At 40.8% G+C, this 17608-nt stretch overlaps 2 protein-coding genes across 3 annotated transcripts; both read right to left on the reverse strand.

Moving 5' to 3' along the window:
• Positions 1 to 526: 526 nt before the first annotated feature.
• Positions 527 to 2728, reverse strand: LOC125560780 (putative N-acetylated-alpha-linked acidic dipeptidase; the record flags this gene model as incomplete). Its single annotated transcript, XM_048723173.1, has 1 exon — positions 527 to 2728. A coding segment is annotated over one exon (921 nt), but the record flags the coding sequence as incomplete, so codon positions are not given.
• On the reverse strand, positions 527 to 11650 carry LOC5506360 (putative N-acetylated-alpha-linked acidic dipeptidase). 2 transcript variants are annotated; one of them, XR_007306863.1, is made up of 6 exons: positions 11197 to 11650; positions 9269 to 9479; positions 8049 to 8234; positions 4865 to 5168; positions 2734 to 4113; positions 527 to 1728 (listed from the first exon to the last, which is right to left on the reverse strand). XR_007306863.1 is itself a non-coding variant. In XM_001627023.3 (5 exons), exons 1-5 carry the CDS (start codon positions 11439 to 11441, stop codon positions 2813 to 2815), a joined length of 2247 nt encoding a protein of 748 aa, XP_001627073.2. In that variant the 5' UTR covers positions 11442 to 11650; the 3' UTR covers positions 2727 to 2812. The 2 variants fall into 2 exon arrangements, 1 of the variants encoding a protein (XP_001627073.2); XM_001627023.3 differs by lacking the exon at positions 527 to 1728 and having other exon boundaries at positions 2727 to 4113.
• Between the last annotated feature and the right edge of the window lie 5958 nt (positions 11651 to 17608).

The following is a 17608-nucleotide window of genomic DNA, read 5'->3' on the forward strand; positions in this document are numbered from 1 at the left end:
ACCAAACAAACTTAGGTATTAGTGTTAAGTTAGCTTATCACTTTCACAAATGTATAAAATCAGCAGGAAGCATGTAAATGGTAAATAATCCAGGCCGGACGGGGACGGATGGACGGAGGGGGGAGGGGGGGGGGGGGGGAGTGAGGTGCTTCCCCTTTCGAACGGAAATTTTAGAGGTAATGTATGGGGAGCTAAATCCCAAACATTTGCCTGCTGCAATAGGTTTTATATATGAGTGCACCTATCCCCCTCCCTCCCCCCCCCCCCCCCCACCTGAATCCCATCCTGATCGCAGTGATTGCACGTTATCACTACTTGACTAGAATCTCCCCCACCTGAATCCCATCCTGATCGCAGTGATTGCACGTTATCACTACTTGACTAGACTCCCCCCCCCCCCCACCTGAATCCCATCCTGATCGCAGTGATTGCACGTTATCACTACTTGACTAGAATTAGACTTAGACGAAGGCTCTAAAAGTCTGAACTTGTATTACATAAAATAACAAAAAAAACGCAAACCTCATCGTGTCTTTTTATTTTATTATCCCAATCCCCTGCTACCCTTTAGCTTTATAACCAATCAATTTGGATTAATCCTGGGGCTCTAACGTAAACAATGGCGTGGGAAGCCAACTCAATGGCAGAAGATTTTATCAACACCATAGAAATCTGCCATAAACCCTACAAACTTTTTGAAACCACCCTCTTCGTTTCTTCTTAACCGTAAAATCAGAAATCGAACTTTGTTACTCTTAGTATTCAATTGATGTGAGTAGAGCTGGTCTTCTAGTGTATTTTGATTTCCAGCTAATTGTTTCCTGACATCTCGATCAAACCCCCCACTTAACCACTTGATCAAACAGTCATATGAAAAGTCAGAAATAAGTCATATGTAATTGACGCAGTGGAGTTATCGAATCTGCTGACATTTACGAGCTTATGTGGATTTGTTCACATTCACGATGTGGGTACATCTTCGGAGCACAGTTCTAGGCCGGTCGTTTGACGACACGGTGTAAAAATTTGTGAAAAAGATCGTCTTTGAGCAAAGTTGGTCGTGAGCGAGCCGAGGCGCTCCGTGTGCTTCCTTATATTATGTAGAGTGAGGTAAGAGTGACCGAATTTTTACGAAACTTTACAGAGGTAATTAAAATGATGACTTCTAATAACGGAGGTTATTTTTATTTTTATAATATAGGTTTTGAAGTGACGCGCACCTAAATTTTAAATAAGCGCACACGCTGTTTTTGATTTTTTTCTTATTCAAACGAGCGCTGTGCTTGATTTCTCAATGAAAGATATATTTGTTTTATACAACAATTATAATGTTTCTTACGTTACAATCTAGTTTTAGGGAGCATGCTGACGCCAACCGTGTGTGTCTGAACAGCACATGGACCCTTGCCGGGCGATTTCTATATATATATATATATATATATATAAATTACTTTAAGGAGAATGTTAACCTGGATGTTTGCAAAGGAGACTAGCAAGTGGTCTCGCGCATTGGCGAGCATACACGAGCACATATTTTTTTCTCATGTGGTTGAGGGGGGGGGGGGGGCACTCCATTAAAAACAAACGGGGGTGGTCGTTGGCAAAATCAACTCTAATCCTACACTCTAAGGGGTAACACTTTGGGTGTGGTCAACATCAATTCTTACCCGTGCGAGTCGGTGCATGACCAAGGATTATGACCTTCTAATTTGTAACTGGTAGGTTAACCTTTGGTAGGCCTATTTACACAAATATAAGTCGCCCAGGACTGAGAAGGCGTCACAAATTATCATAAAACATCTAAAATCTATTGAGGAAAATGGACACGCTCAATCAAGCTTGTTGCCATTTGCACGGCATTGATTACCATAGAAATCTGCCTTCGAGACCCGTCCCAGTCCTTCGACTCCAGAGCGAGGAACGCCTCGTGGGTAATCCCAGGAAACGTTGCACGCAGATCATCAATGTTGTGAAATCTAAAGTTGAAGGCGACATGCCTGTCATAAGGTTTCCCTGGCAACCCAACTGGTGCTATGAACGCTTTTTCTACTTGAACTATCTGATCATTTGTAACTCTAATTCTCAAGGTGTCATTACTTAAACGTATACGATCTTTCTCCGCGTCAAACCTTATCGCTGCCTTGAAAAACTTGTCGATGGCCTCCTTAAGGAACCGTAAATGTGTTTCTACAACGTCGGTGCCATAGAAAAGGTTCGAGTTGAGAACCTTGTTATAGGAAATATTCAACATGTGCGCATAGTCTGTTAGCTTGTATGGTAAAAGTATCGAACCAGCAACATCTAGCACGATACTTCCAACCAGCTGGGCCATTACTTTATGCGCCTTGAAACCCGGGTCCCCGAACATCTTCATCCAATAAAACGTATCGTCCGTCGTATGGTAGACAGGGTACATTCTACTTTGACGTTTATATCCGAACCAGTATCCGTAATCACTAGAGGGGATACCAATGTAATCGTAAAACGCCACGTAATCACTGCTTCGGAAAAGATTGTATATCATTGGCTCCGTGGGATCGAGGTCAGATGGAGTGTGCGCAAGCCAGGTTTCGTACACAGTTTTGTCAGAGTTGACGGGATCGCTTAGTCTCTTTGCCCAGTGATAAGTGACGTTTTTAAACATAGGACTAGCGCGAGTCCGCAATACAAAGTTACCTTGCACGGCTATATCTAGGTTGATGTAGGCTACGGCCTTGTAACTGGTAGGTTAACCTTTGGTAGGCCTATTTACACAAATATAAGTCGCCCAGGACTGAGAAGGCGTCACAAATTATCATAAAACATCTAAAATCTATTGAGGAAAATGGACACGCTCAATCAAGCTTGTTGCCATTTGCACGGCATTGATTACCATAGAAATCTGCCTTCGAGACCCGTCCCAGTCCTTCGACTCCAGAGCGAGGAACGCCTCGTGGGTAATCCCAGGGAACGTTGCACGCAGATCATCAATGTTGTGAAATCCAAAGTTGAAGGCGACATGCCTGTCATAAGGTTTCCCTGGCAACCCAACTGGTGCTATGAACGCTTTTTCTACTTGAACTATCTGATCATTTGTAACTCTAATTCTCAAGGTGTCATTACTTAAACGTATACGATCTTTCTCCGCGTCAAACCTTATCGCTGCCTTGAAAAACTTGTTGATGGCCTCCTTAAGGAACCGTAAATGTGTTTCTACAACGTCGGTGCCATAGAAAAGGTTCGAGTTGAGAACCTTGTTATAGGAAATATTCAACATGTGCGCATAGTCTGTTAGCTTGTACGGTAAAAGTATCGAACCAGCAACATCTAGCACGATACTTCCAACCAGCTGGGCCATTACTTTATGCGCCTTGAAACCCGGGTCCCCGAACATCTTCATCCAATAAAACGTATCGTCCGTCGTATGGTAGACAGGGTACATTCTACTTTGACGTTTATATCCGAACCAGTATCCGTAATCACTAGAGGGGATACCAATGTAATCGTAAAACGCCACGTAATCACTGCTTCGGAAAAGATTGTATATCATTGGCTCCGTGGGATCGAGGTCAGATGGAGTGTGCGCAAGCCAGGTTTCGTACACAGTTTTGTCAGAGTTGACGGGATCGCTTAGTCTCTTTGCCCAGTGATAAGTGACGTTTTTAAACATAGGACTAGCGCGAGTCCGCAATACAAAGTTACCTTGCACGGCTATATCTAGGTTGATGTAGGCTACGGCTCGCTCTATTAGAAGATTTCGGTTCTGCTCAACCCATTCTGTCGAACCAAATAATCCCCACTCCTCGGCTCCCCAACTACAAAACTTAATCGTTCGTCGAGGACGCCAACCAGATTTCCGAAGTCTTCCGAGCACTCGAGCGATCTCAAACGTCACAGCACTCCCACTTGAAGCATCGCCGGCTCCAGTCACCCACGAATCTCGATGGTTTCCGATAATGACGTACCGGTCGGGTTCCTCTCGGCCACTAATCGTACCAATTACGTTATATGACGTCATTAGCTCGCTTTGCGTGTTAACTTCAAGGCGGACCTTCGTATTGTTACCATGGAAACCTGGTCCGATGCTGAAGTTTGTATTGAAGATCGAGTACCAAGAGTCCGGCACATTTGGTCCTATACGAAAAAAAAGTGATAATATTGAAATCTCGTTTACAAAAAGAAAGAAATAACAATAGGGGCAAAAAGTTATATAGTTGTATTTTTGTTCAAGTCTTTCGTTAAAACATAGTTTCCAGTGCCGTAAAAGGCCTCTACAAATTGCAGGGGCACAATACACGAACATTTAGAAAAAGTTTGTGGGGCACAGCCACGCCCCTACTGGTCATTTTCTTATAATTTTTCAAAATAATAGGAGGGCACGTGCCCCCAGTGCCACACCCCTTGAGTGCCCCAACCCTTGCTACGGCACTGGTTTCATACTTCAAATAAGCAGATGTAAACGGATGTTTTCTCACACTTGGTAATTCCTAGGAAGAGAAAGAAAGCTTCCTGACAAAGACCTTAACTATGTGTCCTTCCTCTTGGCCGCTACATCCTGGGTTGCAAAGGAAGTGTTGTGAATATTCTATGAGAAACATTATAAAGCAGTCGTCGGCAGTTTTCTATTTAGTATAGTGGAGCCGGGTTTTCGACTTAGTGCCGGGCTTGTATATACGTGTCAGGTCAGATTGGGATTGTTTCAGTAGCTATAAACCTGGCTCTCTACGTTATGGACTGTGAATCGTTATCTATTCGCTAAACCTGCCACATCTAATACCCTCCATTTACGTCAATTCTATTGGTCAGAATTCCTCACAAACCCTCTTCACACCCCCCCCCCAACCCTCTAAGGCACCCGACCCCCTCTCTACAGACACACACACACCTTTTAGCAGCTTGAGAAGATCTAGCGCCTGACCATAGGATATCGGCTGTGCCGGGATCGCGGGCGCAGTCTTCCTGAACTCACTCAGCGGTTTCCTGTATATCCCGCGTATTGCAGGAAGACCTGGGGTCAGCGGATCTCCGACGTATGGGTACTTTGCGAATGATGAAGGTTGCACTGCATCACGGGATAGCCAGGGCTTGCTGGGGTACGTTTCATTTGGCCCAGTCCCCTCAGGAGCGTAGAAGGGGACGTCTGGGAATGAGATAAAGCCAATGGCGCCATATTTCGCAGCTGTGTCGATCTGGAAATACAAAGACATTATTTACCCATATCATTCGAAGACTTTATTAAGCGATCTAGCATCTATTGTGCTATTTCAGCTGATACCCAATAACTCGAACCTCAAGAAAAATTAAACTCAGCTCCGGGTTATTGAGTGTTATATTAATGGGAAATAACAAGCATCGCTGGTGGTACCTGATCTATGCGTTATGCTACGACAAAATAAGGTCCCACGAGGCACTATATAGTGAGGCAAGAAAATTTGGAAATTAAAATCAACGACTTCTGGGAATTTTTTCCCTTCTATGGGGGTCGGAAATATAGGTGCAAAAATATATTGTAATTTGTATTATGGAAGTCGTAAATTTTACTGTTTTGTTTGGGAAAAGTGTTAAAAATCAGCTTTTTTTGCTGAGCTTATTTACAGTGAATTTGGGCGAGTTATTAGCAAAACATTATAAACGTCATTAACATTTCAGTCTGTAAAAGTCCCCGTATGAGTCGAGTGTCTGCAGTGGTAAGATTTGTCCTTGTATTGTGCTCAACCTGGCCTCCTCCCTTTGGCCCCGCACTCGCCAAGGATTTTTTCACGCCATTTGTTCGCAACATAATCCGCAGGATACCTGTGGTGCAAGGAATTAACAAGGAAAGCCTAGCTTGCCCAAGCGATGAGATTAACTACTTACTAACCGAGAGTGAAGTCATGCCGGGAAATATCAAACTGAGGCTTTGGCGTATCGACCGAGGCTTTGCGAACAGAACAGTTGAGGTTAGTAAGTTCTTTAATATGGCTTTTTATAATAAAAATGACAAGACGAGAAATCAACTTTCGCTTTCGCGCGAATATCGATTAGTTTGTCGATCAATTTCAGAAAGGCGGGAAAACAAGAAACACTCGCGCGCTGCCAAATCAAAAATTTAAATGAGTGAAAAGATTCAACAACAAGTTATTGGACGTCTCTTCGGGCTATTTTCTTTCTATTTGCACATTTGGAAGCTACAGGTTTTATCATAGGTGAAGTTGATCCAAACAATAAGAAAGAAAGCTCAGATATCAGTCATCACGGCATGAATGGACTGTTTAGTTCGAAAACTCCATGGTATATAGAGAACAAACTTCTGAAGTAAAATGAAATGTCCAATCGCGTTGTGATGCTTTATGATTTGATGGAAATATTGCATTTACCAATAACCCCCACCCCCCCCCCCCCCCCACCCCATAACGGCCGAAGGTCCACTTTCGAATCCCAATGGACGTGCTATTTGAAGACAAAAATATAAACCATAAGCTAGATCTATCTGGTAGGTAACCAAATCCGACAATAAATGTCCCGTGAAGATACTGCAAAGGCTGGACAGATTTTTATCAGAGAAGTCATTCCTCCCCCACCCCCCCCCCCCCCCCCCACGAAAAAAATAAGGTCTACTTTTTCGGATTTCGCACCCCACCAAGAAAAATCCTGGTTACGGGCCTGTTTTATCTTTAAAGAGACTTTTTTGGGTCTTTACACCCCTTGTTATTTACTCATCAATTCAATCTCTTCAGGAAAATAAAATAATAAAAATGGTGTTTTGGTCGATTTTGTCATAACGCAATTCGCGCGACCGAACAAAACAACAAAAAAAAGCTCACAAAATGTCTTGGGTATCACCGCTTAATGTAACAACTGCCGCTTAATGTATCAAAAATCGCCGCTTAATGTAACACTAACGCTTAATAACAAAAATCACCTAGGCACTAGCGAAAGCTAAATGTTCATGACATATGGCAATAACTTTGATATGAATGTCACGTGTCCATTTTGTTGGACCCCCCCCCCCCCCCAGTTTGGTCGTGCCACAACTCCCGTAGCTCAAGATATTGATATTCGTATTTGTGATGACATCATTGATGATGAAACGCTAAATGACCCCCCATTACACCCCAATAACGCTAAGACGACTTTTCCCTAAGTTGGGTTGTCTTGCGAATTGTTCTTTCAAAATCTATCAAAATTCTATTTCCAAATTCATGGTTATTACATTAAGCGTCGAGTGTTCTTACATTAAGCGTTAAGTCCATTATTACATTAAGCGTTGAAAATTTGTTACAGTAAGATTTAACTGTTTTATTACATTAAGCGTTAATTTGTTGTTACATTAAGCGTTAGTGTTACATTAAGCGGCGATTTTTGTTACATTAAGCGTTAGCGTTACATTAAGCGGCAGTTGTTACATTAAGCGGTGATACATCCCGCTCCGGATACGGAAAAACACGGCCCGCCAACCAACCATTTCTGCTTCTTCTGGGTGTTAGAATTCGCTACTCGAATGTTCGCTGTCGCTCATTTTGCAGTTTTAGAGTGGAAAAAAAAAATAAAAAACAGAAGATTGTGATTTTTTTTTGTAGGGCAATACGGAATTCCGTAATGCCCTCAGAGACGGGCAATACGTGAATGTCACGACTACCCATTAGCCAATCACAGCGCGCGTACTATCGTAGCCATATAATAAATATGTGTATTAAAGGGACTTGACAGAAAAACCTGGAAAACGCGCAATTCCAGATAGAGAGAGAGAAGACACAATTTCTTACAATGGCTATAGGTTCCTTGTATTACGGACTGATTTCCAAAACACAAATAACGTGAGGCCGAAGTGCACATCACCAGATTTTGGCTTTTTAAGATAATTTTCCCTTGATCATCATTGCCCTGTGTATTACCTCAGGGACGAAAAGCTCAAATTTCAATGTCGCATCATATTAAAAAAAAGTCGCACTTGATATTTTGTTTGCTATAAGTAACTAATTACTCAGAGAAATTCTCCGCCTTATTTGATGTGAAATGGGCTTACTTGATGCGTCACGTCATGTTTTTCCGTCATGTCTATTAATGGGTGTATAAGACTATGTGCTTACCGTGAATGCCTGTCTCGCAATAACAATCTTGCCCTCAGCGCTAATGTTATGTTTTGCCAGCTCCATAAAGTCGGGTTCCAGGCCGTAGTTTACATACAGAAGGTCACCCTCTACAGTGCCGTTTGGAGAGTAACCAATGAAGGGATAGAAGTCTTCACTCTGTCCTGAACTTGGATCTAGGGACACCTAAAATATTCCATTTCCATGAATAACGCGCATACGTTATATGATAAGTTTTATAAGGAAATGACCTGTATGGTTTAGCTGCCTTCCCACCCCCAACCCCCCCCCCATCCCCCACCTCCCCCACATTCTAATGTCCCGTATCGTTTCCACAGTATTTCGAGGCCCACTTCGCTTCTCGCAAATACGGTATTAGAAAAATTGCTGTTGCATGCTCGAGCTCTGATTTACGCTGATTTATAATGCTCAAGGGCCCTGCGGTTTTTTGCGGGCGTTTCAGAAAACACAAAATGTTGGTCCCTTGAGTAAAGTCTTCTCGGGCAACAAATATTTGACTGTTTGAAGAAAATAACAAGGCCACCTTTTTGGGTTATGTGGGGGTATTTATTTAAAATCTCTTCCTATCAACACCAGCAGCTACAGTTGTTGCAGAAAAGAAGAAGGCATTTGGTTGTGTGTTCGGATCGCTATTCACACAACTTTTGGGTTTGGATCGGGTATTTGTGCCAAGACGCAGGGGCCTAAAATGGTGTGATAGTGAAGTGGGTGTGATTATATAGTATGGTGATGTAGGAGGGTGATGGTGAAGAATGGCTAGTAAGATAATGTAGAGTGGGGATGGTAGTAATGTAACTCCGGTGAAAAGGTGGATGGGCTCAACGATTGGGTGGTGGAGGGTGAAAAAATGAAGTGGGGCTGCAAAACAGGTTGTGGTATTGTGTGGTGGGTAGGTGAGAAAAGAAGATGAGGAAAATTGTGGTGTGATACGAAGATGGCTAGGGGCTGTAGTGGTGGGGGGAATAAAATATGGTATGTTGTGAAAGTTAAAGTGGTGATGAGGGAGATGAGTGTATTTAGCGTGGTGGTGGTGGGGGAAGAATAAGAGATGTAGAGTAAAAGCGGGTGTTGATAATACCTATCGTGTATTAGCAGTGTGTTACAATTAAAGTGGTGTGGAGGTAGATATGATGATGTTCGGATCACAATTTACACAACTCCATGTTGCTGAAAAAAACAATGCCCATATTTGCTATTACCTTCATTTTCCCTTCAATCTTGTATTCCACCTCCCCATCTCGTATGACAGTTATCGTATTTGGACGGGATTCCTGTGGTGCCGAGAGGTAGACCTGGTACGGCTCCTTTGTCACGTGATCAAATCCAAAGTCCCGCCATTGCGAGACGAGGTAGTCTGCGAGCGCGTCCTCGCGATCGGAGCCCGCCAAATGAGGCACGGAGGTGAAGTGGCTATAAAAAGAAAGTCGAAAAAAAAATAAGACGTGCATAATGCACGTTTTTTTATTGCAATATCATCCTATACAATAGGGGACTTGGGCTTAGAGATCACGTGACATTTCTGGGTGGCAAATTCAAAACAAAATGATCAAACATAAAAATAAAAAAATGACTGCGCCCGTCACACCAGATAACAAAAAAAAACATAAAACCTTTTATTGAAACTTTTCTGAAAAAAAAAATGGCTTTTTTATAACCGCTGAATAAGTTGCTTTTTGTGACTGTTATTTTGCCACTAAAAGCCTGAGGGCGCTTATTGCCACCCAAACAGTCATGTGATCTCTTAGTTCAAGTCCCCTATTGCAGCCCTCACTCTATCCCCCCATCCCCTCTTCCACCCATCAAATTTCTAATGGACCATTCCTTGGATGTTTTTTTTGAAGGTGATGGTCACCTATAACAACATTGGTTATATTGATTTATTAATCTGTCCTCAGGATGTATAATACGGGAGGGGGGTTTATTTGATTTCGGCATATAAATACCAGCTTCTAAATCGGTTCATTCAAGTGGTGGTTTTGTTGGTATCTTTTTTAGGGGGAGGGTACGCTTTATTAGGAAGGAGGCGCTTATCCAAAATACGAGTTCAAAGGGGAGCGCTTATTCGAATCATTACGGTACTTGGCTCTCCCTTGTCTCTAAAAATCTTGTACCAGGAATTTAGATAATGAATCTTTGGTTTTGGTGTCTTCAAATTTGTCAACATCTAAGTGATCGTTTTGGTTCTATAAAAAATATCTTTAAAGCCACCATATTTAATTTAGGCCATCCGCTCTAAATCATCCGTCACATTTTTAAAGAGACATCCTCAAAGAAACTATAGACACACTGCAATTACAATTGTATTTTTTTTATTCGCGTTTTCCGTAATCGACAGGAGGTAAACTGGTGAAATGCCGTTTTAAAACCTAAAACTATGTCATATCAAGAAAATTCAGTCAAAAAATTGTCGTTTTTGGCGAACGCGATCACTTCCAAATAAGGAAATTAATATATTCTTTATTTGGAGAAACTGCATGATTTTTGTTATTTTTTTAAGGTTGCCGTACCGCAGGTGCTTCGTTAACTTTATGACTTGTAATCAGAAGAGAAAAAACAGTGACTGTGACCATCTCTAGTCGATGGAGAAAGTCTCTGAAAAAAAAAAAAAAACTAAGAGTCCTCGGTACCAGTCCCTCAAAACGACAATGTTTCTTCATTGGAAAAGCAGGGAAGTTCCCTGGTAGAAGTATGGAAATTTTCTTGGTTTAATATTCAAGACGGTAGGCGGAGGCTTGTCTCTCTGAATTAATTAATCTTATATGATATGTCATTATCTATTAATCTGATAATTGAACCAATGGTTATTGGAAAAAGTGCGGTCATGCCTTTGAGGCGACGGAGATTTGCGGTATATTAAAAAGAGATCATATCAGATCGATAATTAAATCTATTCATTAACTGTCATTATATGTTAATTAAAAGTATATTAAATGGAAACTCCTCTTGTATACTTATTTCTCTGCGTTTAGCTTGATATCTTTATAGCTTATTAAACAGTCATATTCTTATAAAGAACTATATTCAGCTTCCAGAGGAATAATTTCCTTCTTACGAAGTTCTAATTATCAGATCAGAATCAGAGATAAAAGAGACAATTGCAAGATACTCCCAATAAAAATAGAATTACCTCAAATGATCTGCGAGTTTCTCCTCGCTTGCCTCCTCTTGCAGCATGTAGAAATAATCTGAAGCCTTCGGGATTCCGTTTGGAACAGCGAGTTGAGAGGACTCATTCGGCTGCTTAGTGGCAAAATATCCTATCAAAAACCCACTCAGAAACACAACAACACAGACAAATGCCATCACGATCCATAGCCGAGTCATAGAAGTCTTTGTTCTAGTGTACGTTTGATTATCCATGTCATACTCCATACCTAAAACACTGTAAAACTAGCAAGGTTGCATTCTGCGGTGTTTGAATGAGCTATACGTTCTCAAGTGCACTTGGCTTTATTTAGATCACCTGTCACCATGATGGAAGTGCCTCTAGCGCTTTTATAAAGATTGTATGAAGTTATCCAGGCTTGAAGTTGAACGGACCAGCCAACGGGGGTCCTATTGTGATATGCCTGCGGCTTGGAGCTTTCACCTCCTCCCTCGCAACGCCTACTCCATAGATAACTTCTAGACCCGTCAACACCGCTAGCGGCGAATAGCGGATAATAACACGATTGATAAAATCGCACTTCATTAGGGTAAGAGATTGCTTCCTATTACTCTAACGCCGCCGTACCGTTTTCGTTATCACCCGTTAAGTGCGACTTAATTCAGGTTATTTGGATTTCAATGGCGCCATATTATTAGGTAATACGCATTTTTGCGCAGGCCTGGATTCTTCAATAATGAAGAAAAAAATAAGTAAAAGCTTTTTGGTTGCCAAGATGAGGGGTACACAGAAAATGAACTACGTGCCGGGAGAAAGAAAAAATGAAAAGAAATGGAAAGAAAAGTTAGTAAGGCAACCAAATGAAGACGTTATATGTTCTACACAATACTTTACGCTCTGTATATTTCAGTAATATCCAATGAATACAACGGAGGTTCCTTAAAGATAAGCTGGTGAAAGCTAGGCGGGCGTCATCAATTAGATTAAAAAAGAAATTCATAGGAATGCCTAGAATGCTCTAGCTCGAAGACCTTGCCCAGACCAACTTGTCAATGTATTTGCCAATCGGAATGCAAGCTGTTAACACTGTTTCAACTTCTTTCAGCGCCGCCAAACTCGTGCCGATTTCTAAGCTCACGTTTTCAACGCAGTCTTCAGCCAACATTTTTAAGATTTGTTTTGAGCTCCCATCAAATACAAATTTTGCTGGTGGGATTATCAATGCCGATGCGGATTTTGACGAAATCGATGCGAAACTTGGGGCGGGTGAGGGGGGTCTAGTGAGGTGCTTCAACGAATAATGAACATTAACCAAACGGTGTGTGAGATAAAGGGTTAGGACGAGATCACGACATTGAATTTAGACCAAGAGCACGGTTAAGGATCTGAAAGCAAAAACTGTATGATATTGCCAAAAAGCTCTTGATTATAGGCCAATACCCTGGATTTTTTTTGGGGGGGTTGGGGGGCGAAATCCGAAAAAGTGGACCTAATTTTTCATTGGGGGAGGGGAGGGGAGGGTTCGTATAAAAAAATTGACCACCCCCGAAAGAACAAAAATTGATCTTTTATGCCATTACACCCCGCCCTGGGTACACCCCCCCCCCCCGCCCTGGGTACACCCCCCCCTGGGTACGGGCCTGTATTTGAAAGCTTTTAAGCGAATTATTAGTGATTAGTGTATTGACACAGGAGGAATGATGATGACTATCAAAATGCCACAGACTGGCCGACCACAGCTGATCCAAAATGCGAACGAAGGGTTATTTGACTTTAGCGCCAATTTGATTGTAGCACTCTGACAGTATTTTCTATAGCTTTGTCTGTAAACTCCACTTTGTACTACATGTAAGCCACACAGTCTGTGGCACTATACTAGCCGTTAGTCTCGAGTTCTATAGTTCGTGACTCTTATTATCGAAAAAAAATGCATGCTTTTGTATATAACAACGATGTTAGATATGCATATACCCGCAAATAACAAAAAGTTAAGAAATAATTTGTTTTAATACTATTATGTGTATGAGGAAAAAACTGACTACTCCAGCAACTACCACCTGCTAGACATTAACAAATACATTTAATAACTTCTTTTGATGCTTTACTTATAAAAGAATGCATTTTAAATTAATTAAAATAAGCTGCCTTAATGCTTTTTATAGCATTTTAACTTATAGCGTGAAAATATTATTTTAACCCCCTTCTGTGTAAATTTATTTGTTGTGCCCCTCTTAACATATCAATCAATTTTGTTTTGTTAACTGTCGTTTTTGCAGCTCGTCTGGTCAATTCCTTATTAGGACATTGCATAGCATTTAAGGAAGTCCGCTTCAATCATTCTTTTTTGTCGCCGTAAGACTGTGTACGTCGAGGATCCGTGTTTACTACTGTTTTGTAGGCCGCGATTTTGAAAATAGTGTAACGCAACTCCCGTCACGCGACTAGAGTTAGGGATATGTATTTCCACGAATACAAAAGATTTCCACAGCATCAAAACCACTGCCGCAAACCATTTCCAACACTTTCTGATGAATGTGTGATTCTAATTAGTCTTGGGAAACCAGGTGCTCTTTTCTCATATAAACTGTTACGCTTTCTCACACCTAGCTAAGGAACGCTTAAAACGTAAGAATAACTAAAGAGTCACGATAGTATATAAGGAGGCAATAACAATGTGATCAAGGGAAAAATATAATTTTTCAGTTTAGAAGTGATCAAAAGAGAGAGAGAGAATCAGAGGCGATGTAAAGAAAGTCAGAGTCACACTGACGATGGCTTAACTGAGGTTTATTCAGAGACAGAAAGAGAGAGCAGACGACCCGGAGGGAGTTCTGAGAGGAAATAAAGCAAGCATCAAATCTATGCTGTCCTACCTTGTCCTATCTACGTTGTCAAAAACCCCCTGTGACAATCTGGTGGAGAATCTAAAGCTTGTGCGACAAAACATGGTAGCTACACCCGTTCTCTCGACATATCAAGAAAATTTAGCCAAAACTTGCCGTTTTTCCCAGACTTCCATATACTTCCATATAAGGCCAAACCAATATATTCCTTATTTGGAAACCTGCATGATTCTTGTTATTTTTAAGGCTGCCGTACCGCAGGTGCTTCGCAAACTTTATAAATTGTATTCAAAAGAGAAAAACAGTGACTGTGACCATCTTTAGTCAATGCAGAGCCTCTGAAAAGCAACTACAATTGCTAGGTACCAGACCCCTAAAACGACAACGTTTTCTTCATATGACACTTTTAGTCAGGATGAGCATACACATACCACACAAAACACTTCTTTTCGTGTTTCTAATTCAAATATGAAGCAAAAGAAAAATATTTTTAAATATAATAAAAATAGGATTAATTTGAAAAAAGAAATTAAAATATTTCACCCGTTTTGCTCCTTAAGAAAAAAAAGGTCTTTTTATTATCCGAGACAATGCGTAATGATTATTTCTATGTGATATTTCTATTTATATATTCAACGGTTATAGAGTTTTAGTATAATTATTTCGAAACAAAAATAAATGGTAGTTTGCTTCTTCTGGGGATAATTAGAAAGAGAGAGCGCTGGTAGAACAGTTAAAATATATTACACAAAACAATCCGAGGAAGCAAGAAATCTAAAAAAGGCAATCATTCAAATTAGGGTAAATTTTTATCGGCGTGAACCTAACAGGAGCCGCTACGTGATATAAAAGATAATTATTGATTGGAAGATGAAGTCTTATGGTTCGCCAGGGATATACCTGAGAGGTTAGATTGTACTGAAATCCAGGCGAAATTAAGATTCAGTGTGCAAAACACTTCTTTTATGATGAACTCCAACAAATGTTGAATTTTTGGAAGGTAAGTCAGAAAAATAAAGAGCCGTTATGGTGCGCGTCGCAAAAGTAAACATTGTTAAGCGAAACTATTGAAGGCCGCTGGTCGCTGTCAGCCTCTGTTGGTACACTCAAAATAGCAACAAAATCGAGAGGAAGTGAACTATGAGGAAAATTCTGTGAATTGTAGAATAACCACAAATTTCCCTCGTTAGATAAACTTTCCTGTTGGTTTACTTCAAAGAATAGGACTAGAGAAAATAATGAATTCATGAAACAGCAGTGTTTTTTGTCCGTTATTTTCCAGTTAGACGAAACCAGAACCAACATTATGTTCCTGTAGCGGGATCACATTTATGCATTTATTCACCGTTCGGAAACCAAAGGAAAATTGATAAGCTGCAACACCATTTTTCAAACTCTGAATTGTACATAATAGACATAATAATATGCAAACATATTTCGAAGTTTAATTGTAGGTTAACAGTGGTGTAATATCATGCGCAGGTACGGTAAGTAAATGACGAAATACGTTTCTGAGTGATTGGCTAATCAGAGCCGTAGCAGGCCTCCATATGTTTCGGGGGGGGGGGGGGGGGGGCACGGTCGTAAGAAAAGTTGTGGGGGCATAGCCACGCCCCTACTGATCATTTCCTTTATAATTATATATATATATATATATATATATATATATATATATATATATATATATATATATATATATATATATATATATATATATATAAAGAAATTATATATATATATATATATATATATATATATATATATATATATATATATAATGCGTGAGTGCAGGCGTTCATATAACAGTGCTCAATACATAGGTGTAGAGCGGGATATATCTTGGTTTGTAGGGAAAAAAAACGCGAACTACCGTTTCATCTCTACAAACCTGTTTCGTGGTTGCCCACTCATCAGGAGATTTATTAAGAATATATTACTGCCATCACTTATATACTATCTATGTATAAAATACATAGCGACAAAACTAGGAATCGACGACAGAATGGACACCACCGCCAACAAACAAGCATTTATAACACTCAAAGACCACAAACCGAACTTCGCTAATAAACCGACCTGCAGACTCATCAACCCTACCAAGTCCGAAATAGGCAAGATCAGCAAAAGTATCCTCGACCGCATCAACACCGCCATCGCAACAAAACGTAACTTCCACCAATGGAAAAGCACTAAAGCCGTAATCGACTGGTTCACATCAACAAAGAACAAGACAGCATCCAACTTTATATGTTTCGACAGGAAATATGTTTGTAGGAAAAAAACACGCGAACTACCGTTTCATCTCTACAAGCCTGTTTCGTGGTTGCCCACTCATCAGGAGATTTATTAAGAATATATTACTACCATCACTTATATACTATCTATGTATAAAATATGAAAATAGGGCGTGAAATTTGAATGGCTGTTATGATGAAATTGAATAGTTCAGCTGTTGCATAACAAGGCTTTGTTCCTGTGGCGGCACGAAGACACTAGCTCGTTACGCTTGTTTAAAGTTGGTAGCTTGGGTTGGCGGATAATGATAAGTTTTTCTTTGAGGCAGAGATTACATCTTTTGCTAGAGCTGTTGTAGGTGGAGTGAGATGACAGGATTTTCCATGAAATAAAGTGTTCTATGTCGTTGTCTTTAAGGCTCCATATGTACTTGCTTAGTTCGGTCGAGTTTCTGTGTTTAGCATGTCGGAATGAGGCGGTGTGGTTTCTATATCTTGTCTTGAATTCGTTCTCGGTTAGTCCTACGTAGGTTTCGGAGGTGTTGTTGTCCTTTCTTGTTACAGTGGCTTGGTAGATAACAGATGATTGGAGGCAGTTTCCGTCAAGGGGGCACGCGTTCTTTTTTCTGCAGTTGCATGTTTTGTTATTGGCGGTGGCGAGGGAGGTGGGGGCGTCTTCGGTTGTTATTGATGAGGCGATTATGCGTTTGTTGTGGCTGTCAATTATCTGCTTGGTGTTGCTCATGCAGCTATAACTGATTTTGATTGTGTTCCGGTTGAAGATTTTTCTGAGTTTGTGGTCTTTAGGGAAGGGCTTGTCTATGAGTGAGAGGAATCTGTGGCCGATGTTGGTGCTTGTGTTCTTGCTTCTTGCCTGGGCAAGAAACAGGCTTGTAGAGATGAAATGGTAGTTCGCGTGTTTTTTTTTTCTACAAACCGAGATATATATATATAGAATCAAAAAGCCCAAACTGTCGCGATCTCGTACCAGAACAATGAATACAATACACCAAAAACTGGAATTCGACTCTGCCAAATTTTCGTCTTTAATAAGACGAAAAGAAACGCACGTTATTACATAAGTTTATTTATATAATTTTGAGGAAAAATGCAAATACCGATAAATGGCAAGTTTTCATAACCCAACAAAGGACGATGGTAGTGCACTTATAAGGTTCAAAAACTTGCAAAGCACCATGCTTGATTTTGCCCCTTATTTACCACCAACCTTATCGCACACCCCCTACCCCACCCCCCCATTGTGTCATGCCTGCAAAAACAAAGCTCAGTACGTTCTCAGCTGACGAAATCAGGGGCGTAGCCAGAGGGGTTGCCCATGGGGCCCGGGCCCCCCTA

This window comes from Nematostella vectensis, chromosome 15 (assembly GCF_932526225.1).
Source record: "Nematostella vectensis chromosome 15, jaNemVect1.1, whole genome shotgun sequence".
Classification (NCBI taxonomy): Eukaryota; Metazoa; Cnidaria; class Anthozoa; order Actiniaria; family Edwardsiidae; genus Nematostella; species Nematostella vectensis.

What these genes read in the sequence shown, in the direction of transcription:
- LOC5506360 (XM_001627023.3), bottom strand. Translation starts at nt 11,441, where the DNA reads ATGGAGTATGACATGGATAATCAAACGTACACTAGAACAAAGACTTCT. An exon ending in TTGCGAGACAGGCATTCACG is followed by an intron (nt 5,169 to 8,048) that starts GTAAGCACATAG and finishes TTGTATTTCCAG; the next exon opens with ATCGACACAGCTGCGAAATA. An exon ending in TCTTCTCAAGCTGCTAAAAG is followed by an intron (nt 4,114 to 4,864) that starts GTGTGTGTGTGT and finishes TTTTTCGTATAG; the next exon opens with GACCAAATGTGCCGGACTCT.